This window comes from Aristolochia californica, unplaced genomic scaffold, assembly GCF_029961685.1.
Source record: "Aristolochia californica isolate CCGP_79_NKW_82.1479 unplaced genomic scaffold, dmAriCali1.0.hap1 SCAF_12, whole genome shotgun sequence".
In the NCBI taxonomy this organism is placed as follows: Eukaryota; Viridiplantae; Streptophyta; class Magnoliopsida; order Piperales; family Aristolochiaceae; genus Aristolochia; species Aristolochia californica.
This window is the reverse complement of record NW_027181793.1, coordinates 26,500,631-26,515,367: the sequence shown is the minus strand read 5'-3', so window position 1 is coordinate 26,515,367 and position 14,737 is coordinate 26,500,631. Positions and strand designations below refer to the sequence as shown.

Genomic DNA, 14,737 nt, shown 5'->3' with positions numbered 1-14,737 from the left:
ACAGGCTCCATCATTAACAAGAAAGGCAGATGGATTTCTACGATTTTATAATCAAAGTGCAGTTTGAAGACGTCCTAAGAATGCTTAGTTTACTTACAAACTGAAGAAACAGATACATATCAACAACAACAGAAAGAGGAGGCGGAGGTAAATGCTTCGCACCATTAATCAGATCTTGCCGCGTGGTCCAGGCTTTGGTGGCTGTTGTGGACCCTTCTTGATGGGTAGTATGTCACCAGAGGCTGTGGAGCTGAGGTAGGCAAGGGTGGAGCCTCCGCCCAATATCAAGAACTTGAGCAACAAACCTCTCTTGGTGAATGGCGCTGCAAATGTCTCAAAGAACTTGCTCTGCATTTCCCCGTAGGCATGAATCAGTTAGTATAGGTTGGAAGATATTAATTAATCTTAAGCACAATAACCATTACCAAAAGTGAGAAAAGTAGGGGAATCCATGTTGCACAGATACTAGAACAAATGTTAGAAAAAAAAAAACCCTTAAATGACCACTTCTGTCTTTAGGAGAATCAATCTAAATAATGCAGTCAAAAGAGACCTACTCTCTGTAGCTGTTCTCTGAAAGAAAACTCAAATATATTATTATTAGCGTCGGATCTGAATTTACAAGGAATTAGGCTTAAGGTAGAGTTACAGAGACTAAGCCTGTGCCCCTTTCGGTTCTGAGAAATTCCAGGCAGACTTTGTAAACATGATTCTAAATTAAATCAGAAATCCAGAAAACCAGAATATCTTAAAAGAGAGAAGAGAGAGGAGATCTATTTAACAAACTGATTTTAAATAAAGAATGTGTCAAGGATTGCAAAAGAATACTAACACGAAGTGTAAGCGTGAGACAAAACTATGTGCGAGTTTGCCCCTTACATACCCATCAAGAGCCATGCTTTGGGTATTTGATACGCCTCTTCATCAGAAACTAGGGTTACTTGGTCCCTCTTTCCTTCTTCGGCGGTGTGTGCTTCAGTCAAATATTCATTTCTGATTAGTTCTTTTAATGAGTTTAAAATGTGGGTTTTTGCTCTCAGAGATCGTGGCAGAGACGGACCATATCTTGAATATCTCTATGGTTTATACTTATTGTTGATATGGAAAAACTTTAATCTTGAAAAATCACAATTAGTAAAGGAGTTCAAAGAGTTAAGATCCGAAAAATATTCCAGTTCCACGGGTTATAATATCTACTTTTGTAAGAACTGTTTTCAACTCTTTTCTATATAACAAATCGCTCATAAAATATCTCATGCATTCTTGTTTTTAATTAATTTGTTCATTTGTATTTCTAATCTGTTTTAAGTTGAACTTTGATTCTGAGTTTCTTACAATTGAGTCAAAGATATTACAGGAAAATAGAAGTTTGCAGGCGGAACGAAAGGTGAGAGACGAACCTGAAGCGAGTTGTAAGGGGAAGGAGCGTCAGAGCCATAGAGATCCCACTGTCCGGTGGTGTTGGCGATGTCCTCCAGGTCAAAGTAGACGCTCTTTTCCCCGTACTTAGCCACCACAGCGCCGGACCTGATAATAGAAAATTTGTCAAAACCCAGAATGAAAATTTCGCTTCTACACTGGGACACATGACTAATCCACATCATAGAATTCTATCGGTTAGTGAGTTAGTTTCCTCACCGAATGCTGGTACGTGGCAGAGCCCGGCGGCACGGCCTGACGGAGAGCTTGGTTCCGACGAGGGAGCTTCCTCCGAGACCCTTAACAGTGGCAGGCTGGACGGTGGTGACGGCGGCGAGAGAAGCCATTCTCACTGCTCTGCTTTGCTTCGGTTCCTTCTCCTCTCTCGCCGGCTGATGTTAGTATTAGAGAGAGGCGCAGAAGGGGCTAAAACGATAGATGAAATTTCGTCAGGTCGAACGACCGCCACGTGGGAACGCGATGCCACTTAGAGAGTGACACGTGGATAGTAAATAGATAAGCTTATCCTTACCAAATCTTATGAACGGGTCAGAATATCAAAAAATCAGTCAGTCGCAGCTCGTTAATTGCTCCTCCTCGCCATTCATGCACGCGTGAACTTGTAGACTTGTAGTTTCAGTTGGAACCACAGGGACCTTGCGAGGGCGCCGAAAGGACTTTGCCAAGAACTTGAAATCGATAATAAGTAGAATAAAAACCAACCTTGTTTTAATCACAAGCAACTAGCCTACAGGCAATGTCATGTCAAATTTACACAAACGGCTCCACTATTCCTCAAAGCAAATTTATTAGTCTACGACACCAAAAGAGGCACAATATGCCGTAAGCTAGCACAAGAAAACCAATAGCTGGTGTACCTGCCAAGTCATTCAAAGATGAGCCGTTTCTTATTTCACTCAACTTCCGATTACATTTTCCGTCTGTTTTTGCAGAAGTCCATTCATTCAGAACAAGAAATATGAGATTTGGACATATTATGCTTTTATTTATGTTGCCAATATGGAGCACTCAACAGTCATCGAAGAGAGTGGAAAGAAGAATTCACCTTTAGCTTGTAAGGCATCAAAGAGCTGTTGATGCATGTTGATTATCTGATCAGCCATGGCTTTTGATTCAACTGTCCATTCAGTATCCATGTCCTCAAAGCAATACCCTTAAGACATCAATAAATCATATTAAGATATGCATGGAAAGATTATTCCTCAGTAATTCCATTCACCTAACCCAACTCATAAAAATACGTTGCAGTTCCTAAACAAGCTTGGAGACTGAAAAAATATCACCATTTGACTACTTTTCCATACGCTCTTACTTCAAAGGGGCTATGTTAAATCTACCTCACTAAAGACGGGAGAAAAAAGGAAAAGAAATAAAAAAAAGGACCTGTATACACAATGTGCTTTCTGAAAACAATTTTTTTCAGAGAATGTTAAAATTACCTGTTGCTCAGGCCATGAATTGGGGGGTTATCACTATCAAAGAAAGGCAGCAACCCCTTATATCTTATCAACTGCCTGATCTGCTCCCATTGGTCAAGTGTTGGATCAATGCCAGTTGAATTGTGCGCATATGCATGAAGAAGGATGATGACTCCTGATGGGGCGGAACCAAGATCTGCCGGGAGACCTGTTAAAACATAAACACAGCTTTGTGGTTTACTAAAAACTTTTATCTAATAACAATGGTGTAAAAAAAAAATGGGATCAATGCCAGACCTTGGAAGTTCAAATCACTAGTTTCAGGATCATAATAGCGATAATTTTTCACAGTTAACCCTGCTAAAGTGAATACTTTAGGATGATTTCCCAAAAATGGTTGTGGGATGTATATTGTACGCTGGAGTAAGCATAAAATTAAGCCATTAGCTACTGCCTTCAATAGAGCACATTGAACTGAGCTTCACTTCTTCTGTTTTTTTTCATTTCCACTACGTTGAAGTTAGAATAAAGAAGGCTTTACTTGGTGATAATGTCTTGCAAGAAACTCAGCTCCAACCCTCAGAGATCCAGAGCCCGACAAGCACTGTACAGTAGCAACCCTCTTCTCTTGAATGGCAGGACTGTCCCAGATCATGCAACATTCATCGTCAATAGGTGACAGGGAATCAAAACAAAACTAAGAGTTAAATGGACCTACTTTTCCATATCATAAAAGAAGGCCCAACATTTCCATGACTACTGATTGAAAATTTCAAACAATACTAGAAAGATTAGCTAGAATGATCCAAAAGTTCAAAATTTGTGCATCATTAGAGAATGGTAGTAGAAACACTTTGAAAAGATACCAAAATCTGTTCTTCAAAGATAAGTACATATCAGTTCCACAAGCTAAGTTGACTTCAAGAAACACCACCAGTGTCTCGGCATCTCGAAGATTTTTAATAAAAAAACATATTCACTTCAAGATTTTTATTGAAGTCAGCTAGTCCAGTAATCGGCAGATATTCTTTAACACGTTATCTGTGTGTCATGAAAAACCTAAGTGTTCGATCTTGCGGCATCATAAAATAAATATTCTTCAAATATGGCGAAATTAAACCGCACTTTCGATTACCGATCGTTAACTATCTGCTGCTCTGCTCATCTCACCCCATTCCTTCCTGTTGAAACAGGAGGAGACCTTGCAAGTCAAATTTCATATCAGAGGCCATAGACAAATTGCAATAGCTCGAATGGACTAAAAAAATAAGAAATTAGCACGCAGAACATGTGCAGAAGTATTAGTAATAAAGCAAGCTGTTGCAGATACTGCATCTCTGTTCGATAAGCATCGCCCAAAATTCAGTTTTATTGGGCTGGGATCCTTGTTGTATGTTAACCTGTTTTTGTGTGAATTTTAACAACAATTACATATGAAAAAGTGTAAGATTAAGAAGAATGAAGAAGATGGGAGAGACAGAAGCAGCTCCGCGTTGAAATCAGACTTAAAGCTCAAGCACGACACACTTTAAGTGAGTTCCAGCAAAAGGACAAGAATACCCCTAAATAAAAAAGACGCGTAAAGAAACCACCGCTACAAAAGCTACAGAAACAAGCAAAAAAGTTCACAAAATAAAAAGTTTGACAACAAAGCAACGAAGAATTTCTGCCCGACGAGGATCGGTAGAAGCATACTCCAAATATTTTCAAAAGCCAGTCGAAAGCATAAACCGCGGCGCGCGAAAAGTTTTAAAAAAAAAACGCTAGAGAAAGGGAAAAATCGGTTTAAATAAATTTCAATACAAGGCAAATTCAACAGAAACAAGCAAAGATCATATCAAAGAAAAAGAGTTAATCGCAAGAAAAAAAAAGGATTATCAAATTCAAGCATTGTTAAATTTGGGTCGAAGGCCTTATCCCAAAATGATTAGCCACTTAGAAAACTTTTTTCCCAGCTAATAAACTCAAGATCTTTATATCCACTAATCCATGTGGGACTATTTTTTAACACTCCCCCTCACTTGTAGGCCCGCTCTCTTTTGTAGCTCTACAAGTGGATAATTTAGGTGGAGGCCCACATACTGAGTGGCTTGCTCTGATACCATGTTAAATTTGGGTCGAAGGCCTTATCCCAAAATGACTAGCCACTTAGAAAACCTTTTTCCCAGCTAATAAACTCAAGATCTTTATATCTACTAATCCATGTGGGACTATTTTTTAACAAGCATGCGCAAAATTAATAAAAAATCAGAGAGAATCATCGGATATTCAGGCGCTTGAACAACGCTAGCAAAGACGGAATCGCCAAAAGCGGCGGTGGATGAAGACGGAGCCATCTGTGACGATGCCATGGAGGAGGGAGATGATGGATCTCCCACCAAAAGCCGGACTAAGGCACTTAACCTCCGATCGGTCGAGCAACCATGGTGGGAACAGCGTGCCACGCATGTTAGCCTCCGTCGGTCATAAAGCGCAGGGAACCGGACGAACAAAGGTAAGCGGGAAGCAGCGAGCAATCAAGAAGAATACTTTCATTTTGGCTGTCTTTTTGACGTGGTAGATGACATTATCAAGATGACAACGCGAGATCTAGTCGATAACTGTCTATATGGGCACACACTTCAGGGTGTCGTATTTTCCTATGAATCATCCACGAGTCGAGGTCACCCGGGGTGCCCCACTGGGTCGATCCATTTAGATCGTTCACGGTCGCCTAATCTGTTCTACTCAGTGGAACTTAATCCCGTTCAGATTACAGCAGGTTGTTTCACTACTGTGTCCAAAACTTTCGGTTCTCTGAAAACACTTAAGATGGCTAAGATGGCTAAGAGCCGAGACCTTGTTTTGGCCAAGACGTGTTAATGAGATGTTTTACTGGAAATGTACAAACTAGCCTACAAGTCCTTTAATATTCGATGAGGCACTTACTAGGAAAAAGAAGGAGAATTTCAAAGGTGAAAATGAATACTAAGGACAAGTCAGAATACATGAAAATTTGCCATAAATAAAAAAATTCCCCAAGGTGGAACAACCCACCATAGAGGAAAAGCAATATAATCAACAGTAGTACAAGAAGGTGAAGAATATCTGTTTCGCTTTTTCTCCTGTCAACGAGTGAAGCAAAAATGCTGCACAGATAACTCATTCCAGCTTCACTCTATCCATCCTGTTGATCATCTCTTCAAACTGCAAAGATACAAGAAGAAACGAACCTTAAATAGGTTAAGATAAGAATGTCCATAGTCGAATAAAAATGCATCAGCCCATCAAAATGAAGCGGCAAAGATGTTGCATTAGCTGCACATTTCCTAACATGTGTAGATCAGGAAGCGGGGACAAGTGTACTGGAACCGGTTCCCTAAAACTCTCCCAAGTATTAGAGCAAAGGGCAGGGGCAACCCCATTAAATATACACAAACAACTATGTAAACAAATAGATGCAAAAGTCAGCCGTTTCACATACCTTAAGAATCTGCCTCAAGAAATAATCACCATAGCGTTTGGTTGCTTTTGATTCAACAATATGAACAGTATCCTGTAAAGCATGAGAAATTTGTTCACCAAACCATTAAAAGATCCCTTTTTTTTTTGTCTAAAAAAATCATCCAAAAACTTTTAAGAGATTTTTTTCAGTAGTATATGTTGAAGAACAATTATGAAAGACATAACTCACATACGAAGAAGTCTTAAATTACACAAGTCAATGAATTATTTTTCTTCTCCAAAAAATCAACATGATATCAGTCAACCCACAAAGATAATGCGATCCTTTTCTTATTTGTCATCTCTATTAGCTTAGGTTTGTTTTCTTCTTTTTCTTCCTCAATCCCAAATACTTGTTTTTTCCTTGAAGTTTGCACCTCCACACTACAAATTATATATTGATGGAAAGGTATTTGAATCCATTTTCCAACACAAAAAGAATTTTTGTCAATCAAAGTTTTCTAAAAAGAGAAATTGACATCTGAAGTAGCAAAGATTAGGCAATAGGAAAGGTTTGAGTGACAGCACAAACTTCATTTTTTTTGGCATTTTATGCCATTAAGAACAAGACTCTATATGAAGATATATAGTTCTAAAGAAAGCGTTGTGTGAATCTATTTTCTAACTCAACAAACCATTTCTCAATCCAATGTTTCCAAAGAGAGAAATGTCATGCTGGAAGTATGTTGCTTACGGAAATCCGAATTTTAAGCATTCCTCAAAACTAAATCTACACGTTTCAATTCTGGTTATTTTTTCTTTTGAGTACACAATTTCTAGGCTCTTTTTTAACTGCATTCCTTGTCAATTCACATGCATGCACATCAGTCTTTTCTTCTCAATCAAAATTTGTTTTGCATGTACCATGTAGCAGCCATGCATGTCAAAGTGTCTCTCCAACCATTACCTTCAATTTGTATGTCATAAATTCACTCCTATATGGATAGAAATTCCTTTGAAATTCATTCTTCGATAAACCTTTTTCGCTGGATAAAATTAACTTGTTTCCTACATGAAACCCTAAATTAGGGTTTGAGGTTGTTTCAAAAGAGAAACAACGGAGAAGAAGGGTCCATTTCTCACTTTTCCTTCTATTGGACTTCTCTATTTTATTTTATTAACTTGCTGCCATTGACAAGGCTAAGCAAGTTCTCTTACTCGACTTGTTTTACTGCCCTTATGTGTCTTTGAGCTTCCCCCAAAACTTTCTATTTTTTGGTTAATTGTGGTAAATGTTTTGCTCCCACTAGATGTTACTTAATTCCTTCAAAAAATTTCAAAAAGCACAATTGAAATTGGGTCTTCAAAGTTGTTTGATCATTGTTTTGTGTCAAAATTAGTCACTCTCATTAATCTATTAATTTGATGAATGCCTCCTTTCTTGGAAGTACGAGTTGTTGCATTGTTGCCTCCTTCCGGTTTTTTTTTTTTTGAAAAAGATGTGTTAATAAAACAGAAGAAAATTACAAAGTTTGAGGGAGCATTTCCCTTACAACCAGGGATTGTAGGGTAACTCCCTGCCTGGCAAGTACATCTGTCGTCGAATTTGCGGATCTCGGAATATGGGTCCAACAACAAGAAACAATTGAGGTAATATCTAAAATTTCCTTAAAAGTATCCCAGTGTCTCCATGGAGGAGAAGACACTTCCTCACACCATCCAATCACCACTTTTGAATCCCCTTCAACTTGGAGGGGCTCACTGCATCTATCTTTGAAAACACGAAGACCGGAGAGGAGAACCTGTAACTCAGCATTCGTAGAGTTAGAAATACCAAGGGGGCCGGCATACATGAAGAGCTGATTGCCGGAATGATCTGAAATTACTCCGCCATAACCAGAAATACCAGGGTTGCCAAGAGATGAACCATCAAAATTTAGCTGGAGATAACGAGGAGCCGGAGGAGTCCATTCTTGCATGACCGGAGGCTTTTTTCCAATGTGTATCAAAGCCAAGTTTCTCCAATTTTCACGAATGAAGGAACCCAGATAGGGAGAAAATGTTTTCTTTGTTAAAAGCCAAGTAGATATATGACCAACCACTTTGTCCGCAACCCGGTCTCCAGATTCACTTTTTGCATCAAATCGTCTTCTATTCCGCTCATTCCAAAGCCCCCACAGGATGAAACTGGAACAGGCAGAGAGCATCATCTTTCCAAGACTCAGCATAGAGGTACCCATGAGTGATTTACTGAAAGTGAGGAGATGTTGCCTCCTTCCGTTTGAAGTATGAGTGCTCCAATCTTTAGGTTCCTCTAATATATCTTCAATTTATCTTATTTTTCATCACTCTGAAGCAATGCCTAGACCCACTACCTACAAAGTATAGGAGTGCGTCCAATATCCAACATGAGTTAAATCATTTTATTCGTCACCCATGAGGTGATTATCTGATTTATCCTTAAAAAAGGAGTAATCTTTTTCATGTCTTAAATTAAGCCCCTTTTCCACCTTTGAAATTGAGCAGAGTTTCTTTCAAACCGTGACTGTTTTGACTGGTTTATGGAGTTTTCTCGTATGGTTAAGAGTGATTTTTGTTCTCTTATATTTGTTTTGTCCAAACTAAGAGTCTAATTCCTTTTTATACCCAGCTCGAGGGGCAGAAGTAGATAAAGAATCACAAAGAAAGAATTATTTAATTCCACATTTTGTGGTAAACTTTTATGTGACTAGAATATTGAAGGGGAGAACAAAAACTGAAGTTTTTGCATCAATAAAGAATTTTTGTTGCCAAAGAAAAATGAAGACCGAGAATATTTTTTCTTGCAAGTTGAAGTTACAAACTCCAGTTTGAGGAGAAGTGTTGAAGAGGAGTTTTACATGACTCTCACATAAAAAAGTCTCAAAGAAGGAGAATTAATACAGTAAAATCAAATAGGAGTCTCATGGGAAGAAGTCTCACAGAAATGTCTCAATTCAAAGGTGTTTAGGTTATTTTAGTTATCCTTAATTTTTTTTAGTTTAATTATAATTAGAAGTACTGTTTTAGGCGTATTTGGGACTTGAGTAGTTTAATTTCATTATGATTCTATGTATTTCTTCTATTATAAATAGAGGCCCAATGTACTCAAATTATACAAGTTAATAAATTATTTTTTTCTCCAAAAATTCAACAATATGAATTGTAAAAAATAGTAAGATATCATATAATAAAATCCACCTTTGATTCATCACACAAGGAAAGGTCTATTGCCAAAGTAATTTTTGTCACTAAAATGACCACAATATCCATTTTAAGTATAACATCCCATAGCACATGTCATAATTGCAATTTCCAAGTATTCATAGCCAGTGAAGAAAGAACCTAAATCAAGCGAAAACCTAAAATTGTTTGATTAGAGAAATACCTCATTTATATAGAAATCAACGTCTGCATTAGAAACAATCTTTCCATCACTTTCAACTGCATGTGTTTTATGCTTGTAAGTCATCAAAATTGTCCTGCAAGCACAAGAAGTCAACATACAGCACAGAATTTAGAACAAAACATAAAGATGGAAATATGCTCATCAAATTACCTAAATAATTGCATAAAAAACTCTTAACTCAAAGCATCAGAAGATTTACCGCAAAGTGGGTTCATCCACTTCCATGTAAGCTGCCAGCTTCTCGACTGAAATTGTTGAGTATAACTTCAAGAAGCTTCGAACACTTGACAGCAGTTGTTGTTGTTTTACTTCATAAAGGAACATTTTTAGCTGAAGTCGATAAGCATCCTGCACCATAGATGAAGACTAGCTAAGTCAAATGCCTTTGCCAATTGATCGAAACTATTCAATACAAACCTTATAGTCAAAGAACACAAAGAAATGCTTTAAACAAATCTCAACTTTTAACCAAATTTTGCATGCAGTGTCGCACCTCAAGTACTTTTCTCACAGCTTTAAGGAATTCAAGAATTTCATTTCTAGAAAGGCCTTACATTTTAAATTCATCATAATACATCAGAATGTAGGTATGAATCCAATGTATTTCTCTTTATTCTCAATACAAGTTTTTCTGTTTTTTTATGTAATCAAATAGAACAGCTACATAACATGCTTCTATAAAGATGCTAAATCTCATATGGACATTAAAGCTAAATTCTCTAAATAATGGCAAAAACATTCCAAACTCTGATTTTAAAGTGCAGCCAAGTCCACATCCATCTTTTACACCGAACAAAAACTCAACAAGAAACTAGTTCAGTAAGTATTTACCATAAGATCATAAAAATGTTGGGGTTAAGGGTTGTGTGCACATGTGTATTCAACATTCAAAAAAACAAAAAACAAGAGAGAGAAAGAGAGAGAGAGAGAGAGAGAGAGAGAGAAAACAAGTACCTGGTTATAATTTACAAGAGAGAGAGAGAGAGAGAACAAGTACCTGGTTATAATTTACAAGAGGTTCATCATAATTTGGCGCTGAAGGAGTAATAAACTTAGGACAGGCATACGAGAAAAGCTCATCATAAAGAGCAAACGCCTCGTCATCATATCTCTGCATCCTCACCATCTTTTCACCATATTTCTCTCTCAACTGATTGTTCACATTTTCCTCAATGAGTTTCACTTGAGGGCATAAAGAAAGACAAATCGCCAACAGGGCATACATCTGCTCATTTTTCTTTAAAATCTGATCAAATTGAGGAGATTTCTGATGATACTGTTTGAATTTCCAAATATAAAGGAGAATCCTATTGAATTCACGAATTGCCTCCACATACCTACAAAATATTCTATCAGCATATGCTATTTCATGGAGCACTCCTCAAAGAAACAACAATTGGAAGAGAAGAAATTAATCTTACAACTGTTTATGAAGCAAAAGGTATCTAGAGCACGTACCTCCGTAACATGAGGTTTGCAAATCCATAGTGATATATGGTGGTAATGTGTGAGCCAGTCACATTTGCATAAACACCTAGTTGGCTAATGTCAATGGGAGCCAAACCCTTGAGACCAGTATGATAATCCCCCAGAAGGCAGTGAACTCTCAGCAACCCCACCATGCTGAAATAACCCAGAACTTTCAAAACATTGCTACCACCATTGTAGTCATAACCTTCATTCACGGTGAACTGTTCAAGGCCTTCTTTCTCTTGTTCCAAGATCTGAATGATCGTAGATTTCTCCACTAGAGCTTGCAGATAGTTGAGAACTCCATACACATTCCAAGCCTATGAGAAACCACAACTCTCATGAGTGATTCAAGGCCAACAGATAATGAGTGTTTTCTACTACATAAATGTGCAAAACGAATAAAAAAAAAAAAGAACTGCCACTCACTGGAGAATCCAACAAAGACAGTAAAAGCAATCTCAAGATTATTACAAATGATCCAAGAGGGTGTATTCATCTGTCATACTCTTCTATATTCTACAACTCCATTGCACTTTAGTTGCATGATATTCAGCTTTTTTTCAAGAGGGCTACGAATGACACTATTCCCTCCTGTAATAAATCTTTGAAAAATAGCAGAGTCTTGGTGGACTGGATTTAAACCATCTTTAGATGTATATTACACAAATTTAGGGATGAAGAAGCCTCTTCCTAATACTTTCAACCCAATGGAAGGGAAAAGATGGTGAACAAAAGCCAAAGTTATCTGATCCACCCCCAAACTGGGATACTGTATTAAATAAAAAAATTAGTTCAAAAAAAAAAAGTCAAGATTGCAAAACCTAACAATAACCAAAACAGAAGAAAAAGTCAAAGAACACCTCCCAAGATAGCATGTTGTCGAAAACTAAAGAAATATTTCACTGACGAGCATGATGTGAAAGAAAAAAGAACTAGAGGAACTTCACTTCCACAAACACAGTCAGAAACCAGAATATTAAACCATTGTTTAAAGTAACACTGACATGGACTGCATAGCCTGTAATACATATCAGGTTATGAACAGGACAATATGGGATGTAACAGACTATCAGATTTTGGTGTAGCCAATTGCAATATGGCAAACCAAGGATTCAACACAACTAGGTGTCTCCATTCCAAAAAACTGTACTAAAATCAACTTTATGCATAATGGTGCACAAAAATATAACAAAAGATCAAGATGAAGACTGGGGAACTCAGGTGAACAAAAATAACTATCAGTTCTATCAATTATTGTAATAAAGCCTAAATTTGGGTGCATATATCAGTAACATAACTCTGTATAAATTATCAAGCAGCAAATGCTTGCTATTAAATTTTCTTCAGAAACTCACCTACCCTCAAAGGTGGTCTAACTGTCTTTCTTCTGCTACCATTCTCTTTTGTTTCCATATTTATCATGATGTATTGCACATTTTCCTCAAGAGTATCTGTAAATCATATTTTCCCATCCAATGAAATCACCAATGAGGACACCTATACTCAACACAGAAATATCATGCCAATGAGAGAATCCTTGCCATCAAATCCAGAAACAGCTTCCTTCAGATAACAGTTTCAATTTTCATCAATTTTCTTCAGATAACAGCTTCCTGTGATTCAACTTCCAAATTCCATCCAGGTTCCCCATGAGCAAAATATATTTGGTCGGACATGCAAACATTCGCCGCAAAAGCATCCAATCTTCGAATTACAGTAATCAGGAGGACCCCAACTTCCATTCCGAAGTCAGAGACGAGAAATGACTCTTTAGGAAGCTAAAGGGAGTAGAAGAGCAGGAGTTTTTATAAGTTAAGAAAATACAGATCAGCTCTCCCTTCTTATTGGCTATGTAAACTCCTATTTCGTAATAAAACAATGATATCCCCAACTTGATGTTCAAAAAATAGTCTCCTACAACGCGCCGAACCACTCACACCTCCAAAATGCAGCTCATATCTGACAGCCTCACATATAATCAAGCAGTTGAAAAGAAATACCCAACTAGAGTTCATCGTTCATATAACATCAAATTCATAAGCAAACAAACCCTTTCACAAAAAGGGAGGAAAAAAGACATAACTCACCTGATCATACTGTCTCAACAAAGCAATCTCCTGCTCTGTCTTGTTCTTCATCTTTGCCCTGTACTGACAAAACGACTGAAACTGATACACAAACTCGTCCACCATATCCCACAACCACTGATTGGGCAACTGCATATTTACCACCCCGTGCAACACCACTTGAAACAAACTGCAGTAATTATCATAAGAGTCAAGCCTCTGCTTCAACGTCGGTGTCAAGCGCGCATAGAGATGCCTAAACCACATCTCCCGGTAGAGAAGGCAGAAAACATGATCATTATCGACGTAAGGCGCCACAGCGTCGACGGACGGCCAAGGGCTCTCCTTGAACGTCTTGTCGCTCAGCTTCTGAAAGCTTCCTTCGTACATTTGGTGGATCTCATACACATTCTTCTCACGGATGTAGCGGTAGAGGTGGACGACGAATGTCTTGACGGAGTCAGGGACGAAGTTGGGATCGTAACCAAGGTCCTGTGGACGATCTTCGTATGGAACGTCGTCGTAGTCGTAAGACGCCATTGGTGAACGATAGAGTATACCGTGTGCAGAGCGAGAATTGGAGACTATCTACGGCTTCCCTCTGCTAATTCTTGAGTGAAGGAAGTCTAGCTTGAAGAAGCAGAGAAGAGTTAGAGGCGTTAGGGTTTTGCATTCAGCAAAAGAGTAGTGGCACACTCGGCCGGTGGGCTTTACTTGCACAGTGCGTACAAAGATTTAGATACTAGAGACCAAGTGGGCTCAGGTGGGCTTAACAGTCAAGAGTTCATTTTGGACAAATGGAACGAAAAACATGGGCTAAGCCCAGTATAAATTGCTAAAAAAACTTGATTCAAGATTTTTGTAAAGAAAATACCCCCCTGATCATTCATCTCGGCAAAGTCAACCAAGTCAGCTCATTATTTTGCATATCTGAAGGGTATTTAGGGAAGGTTTAGGGTTTAGGGTTTAGGGATAGCAAAGCTTTGTGCCTGTTTGAAAAATATTAGTGATGGAGCTATTTTAAATTAATTTGCATGCTTAGCTGCATTATTTTGTTTTTGTAAATATTCAATTATAAAAATACCCAGGCTTCCTCTAAACTTGTCTAACTCCTCCCATCCCCCTTGCATATATAATCCAGTTCATTATTATTCCTCTGATATCCCATGGCTTGAGTTCACTTCAGCTATCTAAAACACACGAAGATAATTTACCCTTCAAATCTGTGCCAGCTGCTTATAGAGAGCTCTCAAGCGAATTAATATTGCCTATATTTGTTGAAATGGAAAAAGTAAGAACCTCAATCTAGAATATTCTAATTAGTCAGTTATATCCATTTGTATTGCATATATGGGTCTCATTCTGATTAGGGGTGACATCGAACTGAGCCGGTTCATGAATAATTTGAATTCAACTTCACGATCTCTTGCAAATTCATACAAAGCTTCGAGTCTGCTGGGTCCCCTGCAAATTCATACAAAGCTTCGCTT

The 14,737-nt window shown here is 38.0% G+C and overlaps 2 protein-coding genes and 1 long non-coding RNA gene across 3 annotated transcripts; all 3 read right to left on the bottom strand.

Annotated features, from left to right (window-relative positions):
* Positions 1–19: 19 nt before the first annotated feature.
* Positions 20–1,830, bottom strand: LOC137945517 (photosystem I reaction center subunit VI, chloroplastic-like). The gene is made up of 3 exons (XM_068791448.1): positions 1,639–1,830; positions 1,401–1,527; positions 20–348 (listed from the first exon to the last, which is right to left on the bottom strand). The coding sequence occupies exons 1-3, from the start codon at positions 1,764–1,766 to the stop codon at positions 169–171; spliced, it is 435 nt and encodes a 144-aa protein (XP_068647549.1). The 5' UTR covers positions 1,767–1,830; the 3' UTR covers positions 20–168.
* A 35-nt stretch (positions 1,831–1,865) lies between these two features.
* On the bottom strand, positions 1,866–3,263 carry LOC137945518 (uncharacterized). The gene is made up of 4 exons (XR_011111014.1): positions 3,156–3,263; positions 2,880–3,066; positions 2,486–2,593; positions 1,866–2,108 (listed from the first exon to the last, which is right to left on the bottom strand). It is a non-coding gene; the product is annotated as an uncharacterized lncRNA (long non-coding RNA).
* Positions 3,264–5,779: 2,516 nt separating this feature from the next.
* LOC137946503 (uncharacterized) lies at positions 5,780–13,942 on the bottom strand. Its single transcript, XM_068792830.1, has 7 exons — positions 13,269–13,942; positions 11,167–11,498; positions 10,706–11,045; positions 9,908–10,056; positions 9,688–9,781; positions 6,322–6,393; positions 5,780–6,044 (listed from the first exon to the last, which is right to left on the bottom strand). The coding sequence occupies exons 1-7, from the start codon at positions 13,785–13,787 to the stop codon at positions 6,000–6,002; spliced, it is 1,551 nt and encodes a 516-aa protein (XP_068648931.1). The 5' UTR covers positions 13,788–13,942; the 3' UTR covers positions 5,780–5,999.
* Positions 13,943–14,737: the final 795 nt, after the last annotated feature.